At 38.5% G+C, this 15,251-nt stretch overlaps 1 protein-coding gene across 2 annotated transcripts in view; it reads left to right on the top strand.

Annotated features, from left to right (window-relative positions):
* Positions 1 to 14,681: 14,681 nt before the first annotated feature.
* The window catches only part of dmap1.L (DNA methyltransferase 1 associated protein 1 L homeolog), a 41,511-nt gene continuing 40,941 nt past the window's right edge, over positions 14,682 to 15,251 (top strand). Inside the window, 2 exon segments of one of the 2 annotated variants that reach the window (NM_001094407.1) lie at positions 14,682 to 14,750; positions 15,055 to 15,164. In NM_001094407.1, the coding sequence (NP_001087876.1) occupies positions 15,063 to 15,164 (102 nt within the window). In that variant the 5' untranslated portion in view covers positions 14,682 to 14,750; positions 15,055 to 15,062. 2 annotated transcript variants of the gene reach the window in all.

Genomic DNA, 15,251 nt, shown 5'->3' with positions numbered 1-15,251 from the left:
AATTTGAAAACCAAACCTAATTCTAGTTTTGTTGATCCCTAACTTTTCTTCTTCTTTTTCCCCCAAAATAAATCTAATTTAAAAAGTCTGTTTCTTAACCATCTATAATATCTGTTGCTTGCTGTAATCTTCTAACTTTACTTACTAGTGTTATAGTCTTGGTTGTGTCGTAATGGACTGTACTTATAAACCAAATGGTGAGGGACATTACATAAAAACAGATCTTACTGAGAAGCCAAAATTGGCTGTAAGCCGAGGGCCTACAAAGCTGACCAATAAAAAGAAAACACTTTTATATTGACTAGTGACTTTGAAGATAATAACTGAGCATGACACAATGAAACTTGTTAAAGTTAATCATGGTCTCTGAGATTATTGTAGGAAGTTTGAAATACTATAATTAGACAGCTTGATACTTTAATTCTGAGGAGAGTATTACTGCCTTCTTCGTGCTAGTTTAAAGGGCTGCAAATACAAAAATAACAATTCATTTAATCTCAGTTAGGAAAAGCCGTTCAGATGTCACCAGATGTCATTTTAATGACCTGCACCAGAAATGGCACAATCACAACAATGATGATGTTCAGCACAATTGCACCTGGTACATCAAAACATGCACACACAATAGCACACACTGACAAATAAGCAGATTCATCTGTATCAAATTTGTTTGCTCGGCCCTGGTTGTTATCTTTGTGAAGGGAGCATAAGTGTGGTAAGACAAGCACAGTTTTTAACAAGTGCAATATTCATAATGCGTAAGAAACTCCTTAGAAGCAAAATCAGCCAAAACGTCTAGAGCCCACCTTTGCACCCAGTTTTCTACTATGTAAATAAGCCCTGGTGTCTGTGACCCAGAATCAAGCACCATATTGTCAAAAAAACTACTGCAAGAAACTGGGGCTCAAAAATGGCAAACATATTATTTGATCTTCTAGACACCCCTTGAAGTTTAGTATGTATCTGTTATTTTATTATAAGCAAAGAGCCTCACCAAAGGTCTAACCTCCACGGTGTGCTTGAACTGAAAAAGTTTCGCAATCACTGCATTCATTCTTATACTGGAAAATTACATTGATAACACATAGTCTCGTTTCTTTTCTTGAGTCAAGTTTGCCAAATAATTTTCATCATCATGTTGCTCAAATCTTCATGAACGCATACAAATGTTGATAAACTCTAAGGGGCAGATTCACGAAAGGTCGAATTGTCGCCAGCAAATGTTTCACCATACCGCCAGGCGAAAATTTGTTACCACTATGCTATTTCACTAAAATGCGCAGTTGCGTCCTGGGCGCTGACGACTTTTGGCTAGCATTACTTTGGCAGTGTGAGCCTTTCAAAGCGAAATTTTGCTAGCGTTCAGTTCTGCCTAGCGAATATTCGTTAATCTTATGCTTAGGTCAATTTGAATAGGGTGGGTACATTAAAGTCGTATGGTGCAAATGCTTGAAGTGCCCATTTTTTATTACAAATGTCCAAGGAACCTGAATAAAGACAAAAGAGATCTTCACATGAGCCCACCCTAAAATGAATGTTCCATGCCCCTCAAATGTCTGGGGAAAAATGTTAACCTAAAAAAGTTTAATAGACTTTTGCAGGCAATCCTGCTTAAAAAAAGGACAAGTCGTCAGCGTTTTTACAACTTGCAATGCATTTCCGGCATACATGATATGATGTCACTGACATAAGATTGAGGAAGATGAAGCTTCCTTTTAGCAGTTTGCCTGGCCTAAGGGGGTGAAGTCAACTCTGGCAAAAGAGTAAAATTTGCACTTTACTGAATTTGCGGAGTAACGACTGTTCGCCAGAGCGAAAAGTTGACTGCCGATAGCGTGCAAACGAATGCTAGCAACGGACCCATTTCTCTAGTGAATTGTCCTCTACGCCTGTTAGTGAATTGGCGATGTCCCTGCGGATGGGATTTCTGCCGAATTGACACAAATGTTGGGCACTTCGCCCTTTAGTGAATCTGCCCCTAAGACTCTGCCTAAAAGCAAACAAAAACAGAAATAACATCATCTTTTAGAAATGGCAATTGCCAGATCCCACTCCTTGGTGTTGCTGTACCATTCTCTTGTCAAGATAATAAGAAAAATGAGATGCCAGGATAGGCCAATACATTATTATTATTGATTGTGCTAATGCTGGGCTCAAGCATGTTACAACACATAAAAGAACAGAGAATGCTGGTTGCTTATATTGTTCACCTACGCCTGCCTACACCTTGCTATTAAAGTGATTGCTGTAAATATTATGATAATAGTCAAACTCACTACTACTAATGAAATGTGAATCATCTGGTCCATACTCTCTCTTTCTCAGGTACATAGGATTACAAAATGGACTAAAATTGCTTTGGTACCAACACAGCATCCAGGGCAACCATAAAGCACTTTTGTTATAATTATAGGTTAGCATACTACTTGTTTGGTCTAAAGTGAATGAGTCCGGTTTGGGTTAAATTGGGCAAATTCAAAAAATCGTTTTAGCTTGGGGAACCTAGTTTTAAGGATTACTTAGAGGCCTATCAAAGGTCAGATTTTAGTGGTTTTAGAGGTTTTTGAAACCACGACTAAACTCAAAAATGTTGCTGAAAAAATCGAACAAAAACTTGAATTGTTCAACTTTTTCAGATTTGACTTCTGAATTCGTTTTTTTCTAGTTGTCGCCCGAAACCCAGCACAAATCACAATCTCTTCAAATTGTAAAAGGCACATCTGCCATTGACTTCTACATGACCTTGACAGGTTTGAGGTGGAGTCTTTTCAGATTCGGATTTTTAGCAGCTTTGGGGTATAATAAATCTCTATGAATTTGAGTTTTATTTTTCTTTATAAATTCACGTTTTCCCCTGAGCAGAAAAAACTTGAGGTTTAATAAATAGGCCCCTCCAAACAAAAAAGTATGAATGGAAAATCATTTTGAAACAATGTGCTAAATATACGAATACCTTGAAAACCTCTAAAATTTGAGTTTTTCTGACAAATCCCAGCAAAAAAAATTCAAAAACCTCTAAAAGTCCGAATTGATTTAAAACGGTCCAATAGGATCAGTGCAGCTTCCTTTGACTTCTATAGGACCTCGACAACTTTTGCCTGGCAAAGTTTTGTATTAGTGGCTTTTGTGGTTTTTACACTTAATAAATTTCAAATTTATAGAGCTTTTTAAAAAGAATGGGAAAATCAAAAATTTTAGAGATTTGTGTAAAAAAAATAAATTCAGTTGGTATTCATATTCCATCTCTTATGCAAATCATACTAAAAGTAATTCATTTAAAGGTGAAGAACCCCTTTAAAGTCAACATGTGCAACAAATCTGGTCCTGAGTATATTAGGTAATATGTCAGGATTTTAATATAAAACCGAAAGAGTCTCCTGTACACCTTTAACCGATAATTGACCAGGTGCTGCTGCAATATCGAATATTCGCATGCCCTTGGGTAGTGAGCAGCGCACAATGGAATTTTTTTTAAAAATTACTAATTTATTATCCAAACTTTAAAAGCATATTACAAAGATCGACGTTTCTGTCCTGATCTGGGACCGTTATCAAGATACCCCATGTAATTAAAAACAATGCTTTATATTCTCACATATCACAAAGCCACAAATTAAGTTACCGACTCCCACACAAACATAGAAAAAATAAGGCTGTCCTAATACAAAATATATTTAAACCTGTGCTGAACTGCAACAATGTTGCATATATATAAGTGTTGTTACAAATGATACAAACAACTTTAATTCAGGTATTATGTATCAATCTCAGTTCCACATAGGAATAATATGCAGAGTATGACATAAAACATTACCAAATATCATCACCTCTGATTCAAAAAGCTTGCTAAGGACAATTGTTCATTGAGACCATGTGGCTCTAATGTATTCAATTTTTTTGTCCAAAAAAATTCTCTTTTTAGAAGCATTTTTGACCTCTCCCCACCTCTCCTGGGGGGGGGAGTATATGGTCAATGCCAATGTACTTAAACGTGGGTAAATGGTGACCCATTTCCAAAAAATGTTGAACCACTGGTTTCAAAGTACATTTGTCCCTAAATGCCATGCTTATTGCAGATTGATGAGCATCCATCCTCAGGGGCAAAGTCTGATCAGTTTTTCCCACATAGGAAAGGCCACAAGGACAAGTGATGAAATAAATGACGTGTGGTAGTACATGTAATATGGGATCTAATGGCAGAACTTCTGCCTGTATATGGATGTGTGAAACTCTGGCTCAGACTCATGTATCGACATGATGTACAAGTTTGACATCTAAAACATCCCGTCTTCCTGTTTGCCAGCCACCCTGTCCTAGTTTTTTGATAACTCCTAATCGGATCAATCTTAACTAAAAGATTACGTCAATTGACACCTCTCTTATAAGCCATAATAGGGGGGCTGGAAAATAACAGTTTCAATCCATTATCTGCTTGTAAAATGTTCCGATTGTTATACACCACATTCTTAATTTGCCCCTGAAACTTCGGCAAATTGTGAAGAGAACACAAGTATATGTGGAGACTGATCCCTCTTGTCACTGTCGATTACTTTCCTTTTAGCCTTATAGAGGGCCTGTTTAAGCAACCTTCTCGGATAACCCCTTGCCAAAAATCTGCCTTCCATCTCCTTCAGTTGTATAGCCCTAGTATCATCCGAGGAATTTTTCCGCAGAACCCTACAGTATTGGGAAATCGGAAGAGAGGATTTCATTGCCTCTGGATGTTGACTGTTAAACTGTAACAATGTGTTGTGATCAGTGTTTTTTCTATATAGGGAATAGTCAAACCTATTTCCATTCCAAGTAATCTCAACATCCAAAAATGGTACACTATTGGTACTGGTTGTGGGAGTAAATTTCACTGAACACCCCAAGTTATTTTAATGGGTCAACATTGTCATAAAGGACACCTCACTACCACACCATCAATATGTCATCTATGTAGCGTTGAAAAAACAAAAGCCGTGCTCCAAAATCTGGTATAATATTATTTTGTTCAAATTGATGCATGAAAAGATTAGCATATATGCAGGTGCCAGACACCTGCATATAATAATCATTTTCGAATCTGAAGTAGTTCATGGTGAGGCACATTTATAGTAACTTCAAAACAAATTCAACATTAGGACCAGAATACTCATCAAATTGTATAATCCAACTACTGACCAACTCAACGTCCAGATTGTGTACAAATTAACAACATCCATACTGGCCAACGTGATTACTTAATCTACCTCAATATTGAACTCATTAATGAGACTAAGCAAATGTGGAGTGTCTTGCAGACATGTAGGTGTGGCTTGTACAATAGGTTGCAATATAGTATCAATCAGTAACCCAATAGGATAAAGTAAACAATCTCTACAGGACACTATAGGCAGTCCAAGGGGTGCTGATGGGTTCTTGTGCACCTTTGGCAAAGAATATAAAACAGGACATTTTGGAAAGTCCATAGTCAAAAAAGATTTTAATTCATCCGTAATAAATCCATTGTCGAAAGACAACTTGATCCACTGATCCACCTGTTTTTTAAATTGATCGACGGGGTCACATTTAAGAACTTTATAAACATGTACATCAGATAACTGTTTTACAATTTCATTATGGTAATCCACATAATCCAACAGTACAATCCCCCCCGCCCTTATCAGCAGGGCGTATAACAATACGGCTATCAGCCAGCCAAGATTTTAATATATTCATCTTGCCCAGTGCTATACAATGGATCCTAAACAAGATAGCAACAGTCACTTTTCTATATTCATATAGTCATATTCACACTGCATATATGTACATATTAAGATGCGATGCTATCTTTTTCGTGTTGCATTCAGATCTGAATGTTGTAGTTTTGTGGCTGATGAATTAATGCTTCTACTTTAAAATAAATTAATGCTTCTACTTTAAAATAATGTAGAGGTTGCCCTCTTGTGTACAAAAGTAATATTTACAATGGATGTTTTATCATTATTGAAACCCTTCCAAATGCTTTCTATTAGTGATGTGCAGGTCGACAATCCGACTCTATCCCGCTGCTCTGCTTCCACCTTATATATCCGCATCCGACTCGCCCCGTCTCTGATGTCACGGAGGGGGTGGGGGGGCCTTATGGCACGAGTCTATAAATATCAAAGAGTGAAGATAAAGATCATAGAAGATCAAGAAATAAATGGAGAGAGGCAGAATTTCACTTTAGCTGACTGTGGTGATCTCTAACTTCACTCTTTGATAAATATATCCCAATGAGTAAAGTTAGAGATCGCCACAGTCCGCCAGAGTGAAACTCCGCTGTTATGTTTTGGTAGCCAAGGATGAGTAGAGTATAACAGTGCTTTATTAGCAGGTTCATGCAGCCATTACACTTCAACTCTACTACTTTTAAGCAGCATAGAAAGTACTATGTACACAGTATAACTCTTGTGCACAGTGACACCTACAGGTCCTTTGTATAAACACCACATCCGCCACTCTCCATTGATTTCTATGGAATTTTTAAAACAGTATTTATCAATAAGTGAAAGTGAAAGTTCACCCTTTGATAAATATGCCTTTCAAAATGCCATAGGAATGAATGGAAAGTGGCATATTTCCAATATAGCGGACTATGGCGATCTCTAACTTTACTCATTGGGGTATATTTATCAAAGAGTGAAGTTAGAGATGCCACAGTCCGCTAAAGTGAAATTCCGCCACTCTCCATTTATTTCTATGACATTTTTAAAGGCGTATTTATTAAAGGGTGAACTTTCATCCATTGATAAATACTCTTTTAAAAATCCCATAGAAATTAATGGAGAGTGGCAGAATTTCACTTTAGCGGACTGTGGCGATCTCTAACCTCACTCTTTGATAAATATCATCTACCCCTTAGGGGCCTGTTAATTAAACCTTAACTTTTTCTGGTCGAGTTTTTTAGGGAAAAACTTCATTAGGGAAATTTCATGGAAAAATAAAAACTTCAATCTTTAGAGATTTATTATACTCTAAAGCTGCTAAAAATCCATAAAACCAGGTACTACAGCCTGTCCAGGTCATGTAGAAGTCAATAACTGATGTCCCTGAAGTTGTTTCTTGACATTGTGATCTGCGATGGACAATCTGATAAAGTCGGGGTTTTGCAGTTTTCACAAGCAACCAGTCCCAGACTGGCAATCTGTGGGTTCTGGCAAATGCCAGAAGGGCTGCTATAAGGTCCTATAGAAAGTCAGTATTTAGTGGGCTGGTGGGGGCTGTTTGGGCCTCTGTGTACCTTAAATGCCAGGGCCTATTTTAATTCTCAGACTGGACCTGCAAGCAACAATTCTATAAAATCGCGTTTTCACAGAGTTTTTTCGCTCCAAATTTTTTTTTTTTTTTTAAATTATTGATAAATGAGTTAAATTTATGGAAGGGGACTTGATCGACTTTGGTTTAAGAAAAAAAATTAGACTAATTTGAGTTTTAGTAAAAAGACCCCTTAAAATGCTAACAAGAAACGGGGATTTTTAAGGAAAATGGGCCAATATTATGATGCAAAAGGCTGGAGCATACTTTAAATCTGTAAAATGATCCCACTGAAATGTATTAAAGATGATGGCACTGTTGAAAAAAAACCTAGTGGAAAAACCTAAAGACAAATGTTTGTACCTTAAATGTTTTCTTTTCTTAAAGGGACACTAAACCTAACCATAAAAATATCCCACTTCTCCCCCTAGTTCTCTATACATGTTGAAAAAAAAATGGAAACCAATTCAACTGACCAAACTTAGTTATAGATGCAAGAGAATCAACTAGTGAGAATACTGATTGCCAGCACTATGTCAGCCATCTTGCTCTTATCTTACATATACAGGCCCAGGCCCAGGGAGGCACAAATAAAGGGATGGCATGCTGCTCAGCCACATGTGGCACTTAGGGGTCTAGGCACACAGATTGTGACCGCTCGGTACGATCGATGGGGCAGGGGGGCATGTGGGTGGTGAAGCACACCGGCCTTCGCATTATGCCCTATGTGTGCGCACTCCTTGAGGGGGCATGGGCACATTCACGGGGCAAGGTGACTGATGCCAGCCTCTGGGCGCCCTGATGTGAAACGCTTAAAAAGAAGTAGATTACAAATATTGCACATTATATTTTGGGCTTCTATAACAGCCCAAGGCAACCACAACCCTTTAGCAGTAAAGATCTGTGTCTCCAAAGATGCCCCAGTAGCTCCCCATCTTCTTTTCTGCTGATTCACTGCACATGCTCTGTGCTGATGTCAATTGCTCAGCTTAGGGATCGACTCAAAATATACAGTACACACAGAATATAAATGTCACAGCTTTTCAAAGGGTTAATAAAGGATAAGATACCGGACTTCATAGCAAATCATAATAATATGAGTATGTGCCAGCATGGTTTTATGCGTAATAGATATTGCCAGACTAACTTTCTTTTTATGAGAAGGTAAGCAGGGACCTCGATTCTGGGCAGGCCTGGATTTGTGGAAAGGCCATCAAGGCCCGGGCCTAGGGCGGCAGAATTTTAGGGAGCGGCATGCTGCCCAACTACACCCACATTGGTTCAGAAACACTGGGGATGCGCAGGAGATACAATAGTTTTTTTAATTTCCAGTGCGCAAATCCCCATTGCTCCAGTCCCGATGATGAAATTTTGCTCAAATAAAGGGGAGGGGACAGGGGCGATGAATGGCAGCAGGCCTAGAGTGGCTTGGATCATTTCTTGGACTGACATAATATCAAAGGCTATTGCGATACTAAATTCTATAGTTAGTATAGATATGGGTATATATAATTTATGTGAAAGTAGGGAGGGTGTGTGTGTATGGATGCTGGGTTTTCATTTGGAGGGGTTGAACTTGATGGACTTTGTCTTTTTTTGACCTGATTTAACTATGTAACTATGTAAAGTACAAGGCTGTAATAAATACAGATAATTACTATATGGCAGCACAGAAACCAGTGCAACTGTTAACAGAATTTTAATAACCAGCCATGTAGCATCAGTTTATATCACAAGCCAACATCGTTTTCTGCTTGATAATTTGCAACAACCCCTAAACTTAGCTTCTCAACAGCTGCTCAGAGCCCACTGAGCATGTGAGTGTCGCAGACACTTTCCAAGATGGTGACCCCCTGTGACAAGTTTGAAGTCTTGGATCATTGTTGCTATTGAGAAGCTGAAACTTTAGGCTGGTGCAATAAGTTCAGTATATAAATTATGACATTTTTAGCCATATTGTTAGGGTTTAGTTCTCCTTTAATGTTTCCAACTCCAAATGCAGGAACAAAGTGTACAGAGCCAGTTTTACACAGGTTAGTTGGGATTCTCATTGGAGGATTATTTAACGTTTTAATGGGGGAAGTATTTTGTGCAATATTGCTTTAAGAATACAACCCTGATGTTGCTGGACTACAACTCCCGGCATGCCATAACCGTGACAATATGTTAAAGTTTGCTGGGATTTGTAGTCCAGAGGCAACTGACAAAAGTGTGGTCAAGCAGTGCAGTGCAGCAGGGTTTAGTGTTTAGTGCTCTTTTAAATCAGAAATAGAAAACAGATACCCAGGAACAGTTCATTTCTGAAAATGCACTTTATAAAAATGCCCTGCGATGACCCTGATTTCATGAGATTGGCACTCTTACCTGGAGTGCACCAGACAGTTATTTTATGTTGATTGTAGTACTATTTTACAAGAAGTGGAGAGCTTACATGCTTCCTTTCTTGTATTTATAATTTAAATTTATATATAATATATTATATATAATAAAATCTCTCATTTATTTTTTTAGCAAACCATTTTATATATGCTACTACAATTATTTTAATAACATCTGTTGATTGGAAGAATATTTTGAGAAATTCACAATACAAAACATCCTGACAAAACAGATAACATTATTTTTAATTTTCACAAGTTACACGCAAGAATAAACAGTTAAAAAGATAATAATTAAGCTTTCCATACACGTGGGGGTTATTTACTAAAATTGTATCTTATTTTTTAAATAAAAAAAGCTCAACCAAACTGCCATCCCCAATTTTGCCTTATTTGTAATTAAAATAACTCAAATAAATTGGATTGGGAAAAATCTTAGGATATTTTATGGGTTTGGCCCAAAAACCCCCAAATTTTTTGGATTATCAGGTTAAACCCAGCACAGACCACAATATCTTCACATTGGGATATGGACATCTTCCACTGACTTCTACATGACCTCAACAGTTTTAACTCAAAGGCAACATATAAGGATAGTTGAGAGGGGAAAAGTAAAGAATAACTTGATTATTTTAGAAAAAAGTTCATAATTTGTTTAATGAACTGATTGTATTTATAAGTTTCTCATTTCTGTGGGGTAAAGCCTATATTAAAGGGGTGGTTCACCTTTAAGTTACTTTTGGTATGTAATAGAATGGTCAATTCTAAGCAACTTTACAATAGGCCTTCATATTCTTTTTCACAGTTATTTAATTATTTGCCTCCCTCTTCTGACTTGCTATTATGCACAAAAGTATAAGTTTAAGATAAACAAACACAATGGGGCAGATTTACTAAAGGGCAAAGTGGCAGTCGCTACCAAATATTTGCCAGAAATCTTATCCGCAGGGACATCATCAATTTATTAACAGGCGTAGAGGTAAATTCGCTAGCAAAAGAGATGTCGCTTGTGTAGTTTTGCGCCCTATCGTCAGGCAAATTTTTGCTCAGGCGAACTATCGTTACTTCACAAACTAAAGTGCGCATTTTACAGAACGTTACCTCTTTCGCCAGTTTCCTTATCCAGCTTAGACCTGCAGAACTGATAAGATGAAGCTACAGCCTCCTCAATCTTATGTCAGTGACATCATATCCTGTATGTTGGAAAGTCATAAAAGTTCTAAAAAAATGATGGCATTTTTTCATATTTTAAAGCAGGATTACCTTCAAAAGCGGCCACTTCAAGCATTTGCACCCTCTCTAATAAAGACATACTGTATATATGACCTATATGTACACACCCTATTCAGATTGACCTGAGAGTACTAACAAAGTTTCGCTAGGCTGAATTGAACGCTAGCAAAAGTTTGCTATGAAATGCTCGCGCTGACGAATTAACACTAGCGAAACTTCACCAGTGTTCAGCTACAGAGAGGCAACTTCGCATTTTAGTGAATTAGTGTAGTGGTAATAAATTTGCACCTTACGAAGTGGCATGGGTTGATTCGCCTTTTAGCAAATCTGCCCAAATGCTGGAAGCAAAATTACACCCAGGACAAGAGTTGATTTGCTCTCTATGAGGTTGTACGGATGCAACCAAGTAAACCCAAGAACTTGGGACTGTAAGTAATGACATTGAGTACTACATTGCGCAAATTGTTGCAGCCCTCTACACTTTGTTTCAGAGTGTAGAGACATGGGGTATACCTAGGGTTGCCACCTTTTCTGCTAAAAAATACCAACCTTCCTATATATTTATCTTTTTTCCCTATTAATAACATTGGGATCAAACATCATTTTTACCAGCCAGGTGGCAACCGTAGGTATACCCCTTAGATCAACTGTTAACAGCATTAGGCAGTGCTAAATCCAAAAGAGGGCCGGGGGAGGCATATATGCACCTTAACTTGCACATTTGAGCTGGAACTTGCTGCAGAGAACAGCAGGCCATAAGTGCACCTTAGATGAGCACAAAGAGGTGTCTTCTTGTGTCCCATATTGCTCTAATACTTGCACCTTGGGGTTAAGTAAATGACCTTTAGTTGTTAATTAGCCTACGAGACAGTCCTCCAGCAATCAGGTCACTGATTGGGTTTTATCAAGGCGTTAGTATAGGTGTTTTGCATTGCCCCAGTTCACAAAGTCTGCTTTTTTAGGGGTTAATATCTGTACTGGGGCCCACCCGCTGCTGGAAAACCGGCTCATAGGCAAGTGGACAGGTTAGGGCAAAGGATGCAGCTTTTGAGAATGTACCGGAGTGGTCCGGAGCAACCTACCTTGAGGTGTACACTAACTAGCTTCCACTGTTTATTGATGCCCAGCTGTGGGTATAATAAGAAGCAAGATCGGATTGTGGTAAGTTATATGGGAATCACAAAAACAAACCTAGAGACAGTCAGTTGCTGACCCAATGTATAATAGCAAACAGTGATGTGTGCGTTTCTAGTCTACTTCTACTGCTGTTGCTGTTGAGCTGAACTCTCCGGCTCTCTAAATGCTAAAGCTCTTACTGGCACAACACGATGTTCTAACCATCTTCCCCAAATACAGATCAGGTATGCTTGGGACTAGTGGATGTGTGGTTCCTATACTACTTATACTGACAACGTTTTTAATTTGCTAAACTCTGCACTTGTCACATACTGATCACTATATTGCAATACATTTACAGTGTAATTTAGGTCAACAATGCATGTTTTACTAATGTGGATGAATTCCGTGTGTTGAAACCCCATATTTGTTGTTTATTTGATAACGTACATGGACATTACCAATGGGGACATAGTAAAAAACAAGGCTGTCCTTGCAAAAGCAAGCCACTTGGGTGGTATGCAGTTTCAGCATTTGCCTGAGGGGTGTGGGGGGGCCTATAAATGTGTTGCAGTTAGGACCTTGTTTAACTATTTGAGTCAGTTTCTTTACAGAAATATTGTTCTCATCATTCTCCTAAGGAAGATGTGTTAACTCAGGCCCAGTATAAGAATCTGCATCATATTAAAGGGGTATTTCATGTTTCAGTTACCTTTTAGTATGTTCTAGAATGGCCAATTCTAAGCAACTTGTCAATTGGTCTTCATTATTTAGTTTCTATAGTTTTGTAATTATTTGCCTTTTTCTTCTGACTCTTTCCAGCTTTCAAATGGGTGTCGCTGACTCCATCTAAACAACAAATGCTCTGTAAAACTACAAATGTATTGTTATTTGTTACTTTCTATTTATCATCTTTCTAGTAAGGTCATATCCTATTCATATTGCAGTCTCAATCAAATGAATGGTTGCTAGGGTAATTTGGACCCTAGTTACCAAATTGCTTGAAATACAAATTGAACAGCTGCAGAATAAAAAGCTAAATAACATGAAAACCTTAAATAAAAAATAACCAATTGCAAATTGTCTCAGAATATCACCCTCTACAACATCATACTAAACGTTAACTCAAAGCTGAACACCCCCTTTAATGCACTGCCACTGGCAACTAAACCCAGGGCCAACTCATCATCTCTGAGCCTTTCTACCTAAGATTCCTTAAAGCAGTGATCCCCAACCAGTAGCTCGTGAGCAAAATGTTGCTCTTCAACCCCTTGGATGTTGCTCCCAGTGGCCTCAAAGCAGCTGCTTATTTTCGAATTCCAGGCTTGGAGGCAAGTTTTGGTTGTATAAAAACCAGGTGCACTGCCAAACAGAGTCTCAATGTAGGTTGACAATCCACATAGGGGCTACCAAAAGGCCAATCACAGAATATATTTGGCAGCCCAAGAACATTTTTCATGCTTGTGTTGCTCCCCAACTCCTTTTATTTCTGAATGTTGCTCACGGGTTCAAAAGGTTGGGGATCCCTGCCTTAAAGGGATACTGTCATGGGAAAACATGTTTTTTTCAAAACACATCAGTTAATAGTGCTACTCCAGCAGAATTCAGCACTGAAATACAACTCAAAAAAATAAACAGATTTTTTTTATATTCAATTTTGAAATCTGACATGGGGCTAGACATATTGTTGGTTTCCCAGCTACCCCCAGTCATGTGACTTGTGCCTGCACTTTCGGATGGAACTACTTTCTGGTAGGCTATGTCTCCTACTTAAACTGAATCAGTCTCAGTGGAACTTGGCTTTTACTATTGAGTGTTGTTCTTAGATCTACCAGGCAGCTATCTTGTGTTAGGGAGCTGCTATCTCGTTACCTTCCCATTGTTCTGTTGTTAGGCTGCTGGGGAGGGGGTGATATCACTCCAACTTGCAGTGTAGCAGTAAAGAGTGACAAGTTTATCAGAGCACAAGTCACTTGACTGGGGGCAGCTGGGAAACTGACAATATGTCTAGCCCCATGTCAGATTTCAAAATTGAATATAACAAATCTGTTTGCCCTTTTGAAAAATGGATTCCAGTGCAGAATTCTGCTGGAGCAGCACTATTAACATGTTTTCCCATGACAGTATCCCTTTAATTTCACCCAGCCCTGGTTTGTAAAAAAAAACTCCTTTCTGATCAGATTGGCAGAAGAGGATCTAATGGTTGCAGGTACTGTTGGCAACTAGAAAAAAAAAGCCTAATAACTAAATGTTACTGACAAATGAAACAAATAGTAAAATTTCACTTATTCTCAGTTTCACAGACTTCATTTTACTTGCCCCTAGTTTGTAAATTTTTGGTAAAATTAGAAGAGTCTCTAATGGCGGCAGGTAGTGTTGGAAACATACAAAAAGTGTTTTTCATTGTTTTAGTTCCCTGGCACAAGTTCCAATGAAATATCGGGAGCTGAGGTGCCAGAGGGCATGGCAGACAGATAACCAACACAAACTAAGTCTTATTTTCTCTTTTGTTCTCTAAAAACCAATAGGAGGTTCGAGCATTGGAAAATCCACCGGAAGACAGAAACACCGCCACTTAGTAGCGCCTTCCAACTCTCTGTTTGTAACACTCACAGGCGGCTACGTGATGCGTCACTGCGCTTACGTGTAGCCGCGACGCTGCAGTCTCGCGTGATGAGACTTGTGTTGTCGGGATTTTCTGTACACCGCAAGGAAAGGAGCTTCTAGTTATAAGCTTTAGTTATAAGCTTTGCAGGACTTGTAAGTAGCATTTCGGGATTTTGGTCTGTGTTAGGGTTTATTGCCATTAATATGCGTGGAATGTGATGTAAGTAGCCCAGGGTCCGCAGTTAATGGCCTTATACATGCCGATGCCCATTTGTGGGCAGTAACCAGGGGTCTCGGACCATTTATATTGCTTCCTGTTTATATCAATGTAAAGCAAGTAAAGTTACAGCAGGCATTATGCATTTAGCAGCAGTCAGAAGGCTGGGTTGCCATATCTTATGTAGAGCTGTCATTTAACATTAATGTTACACAACTGATATTTCTTTTTGCATTTTAGGTTGAAAAATGGCTACAGGAGCAGATGTTCGTGATATTCTGGAATTGGGGGGTGGGGATACAGAAGTCACTGGGATGATCAACAAAAAGGACATCATTAATGCAGATAAGGTACATTTCTGTGGGGTTGTAGTAAAACTACATCCTATTATATCTCCATACACTTTAGAGCAAGGAGGCCAGGGATTTCTCACTATT

The sequence above is a fragment of the Xenopus laevis genome, chromosome 4L (genome assembly GCF_017654675.1).
Source record: "Xenopus laevis strain J_2021 chromosome 4L, Xenopus_laevis_v10.1, whole genome shotgun sequence".
NCBI lineage: Eukaryota > Metazoa > Chordata > Amphibia > Anura > Pipidae > Xenopus > Xenopus laevis.
Note: the sequence above shows the minus strand (reverse complement) of the source record. Positions and strands in the feature narration are given on the sequence as shown.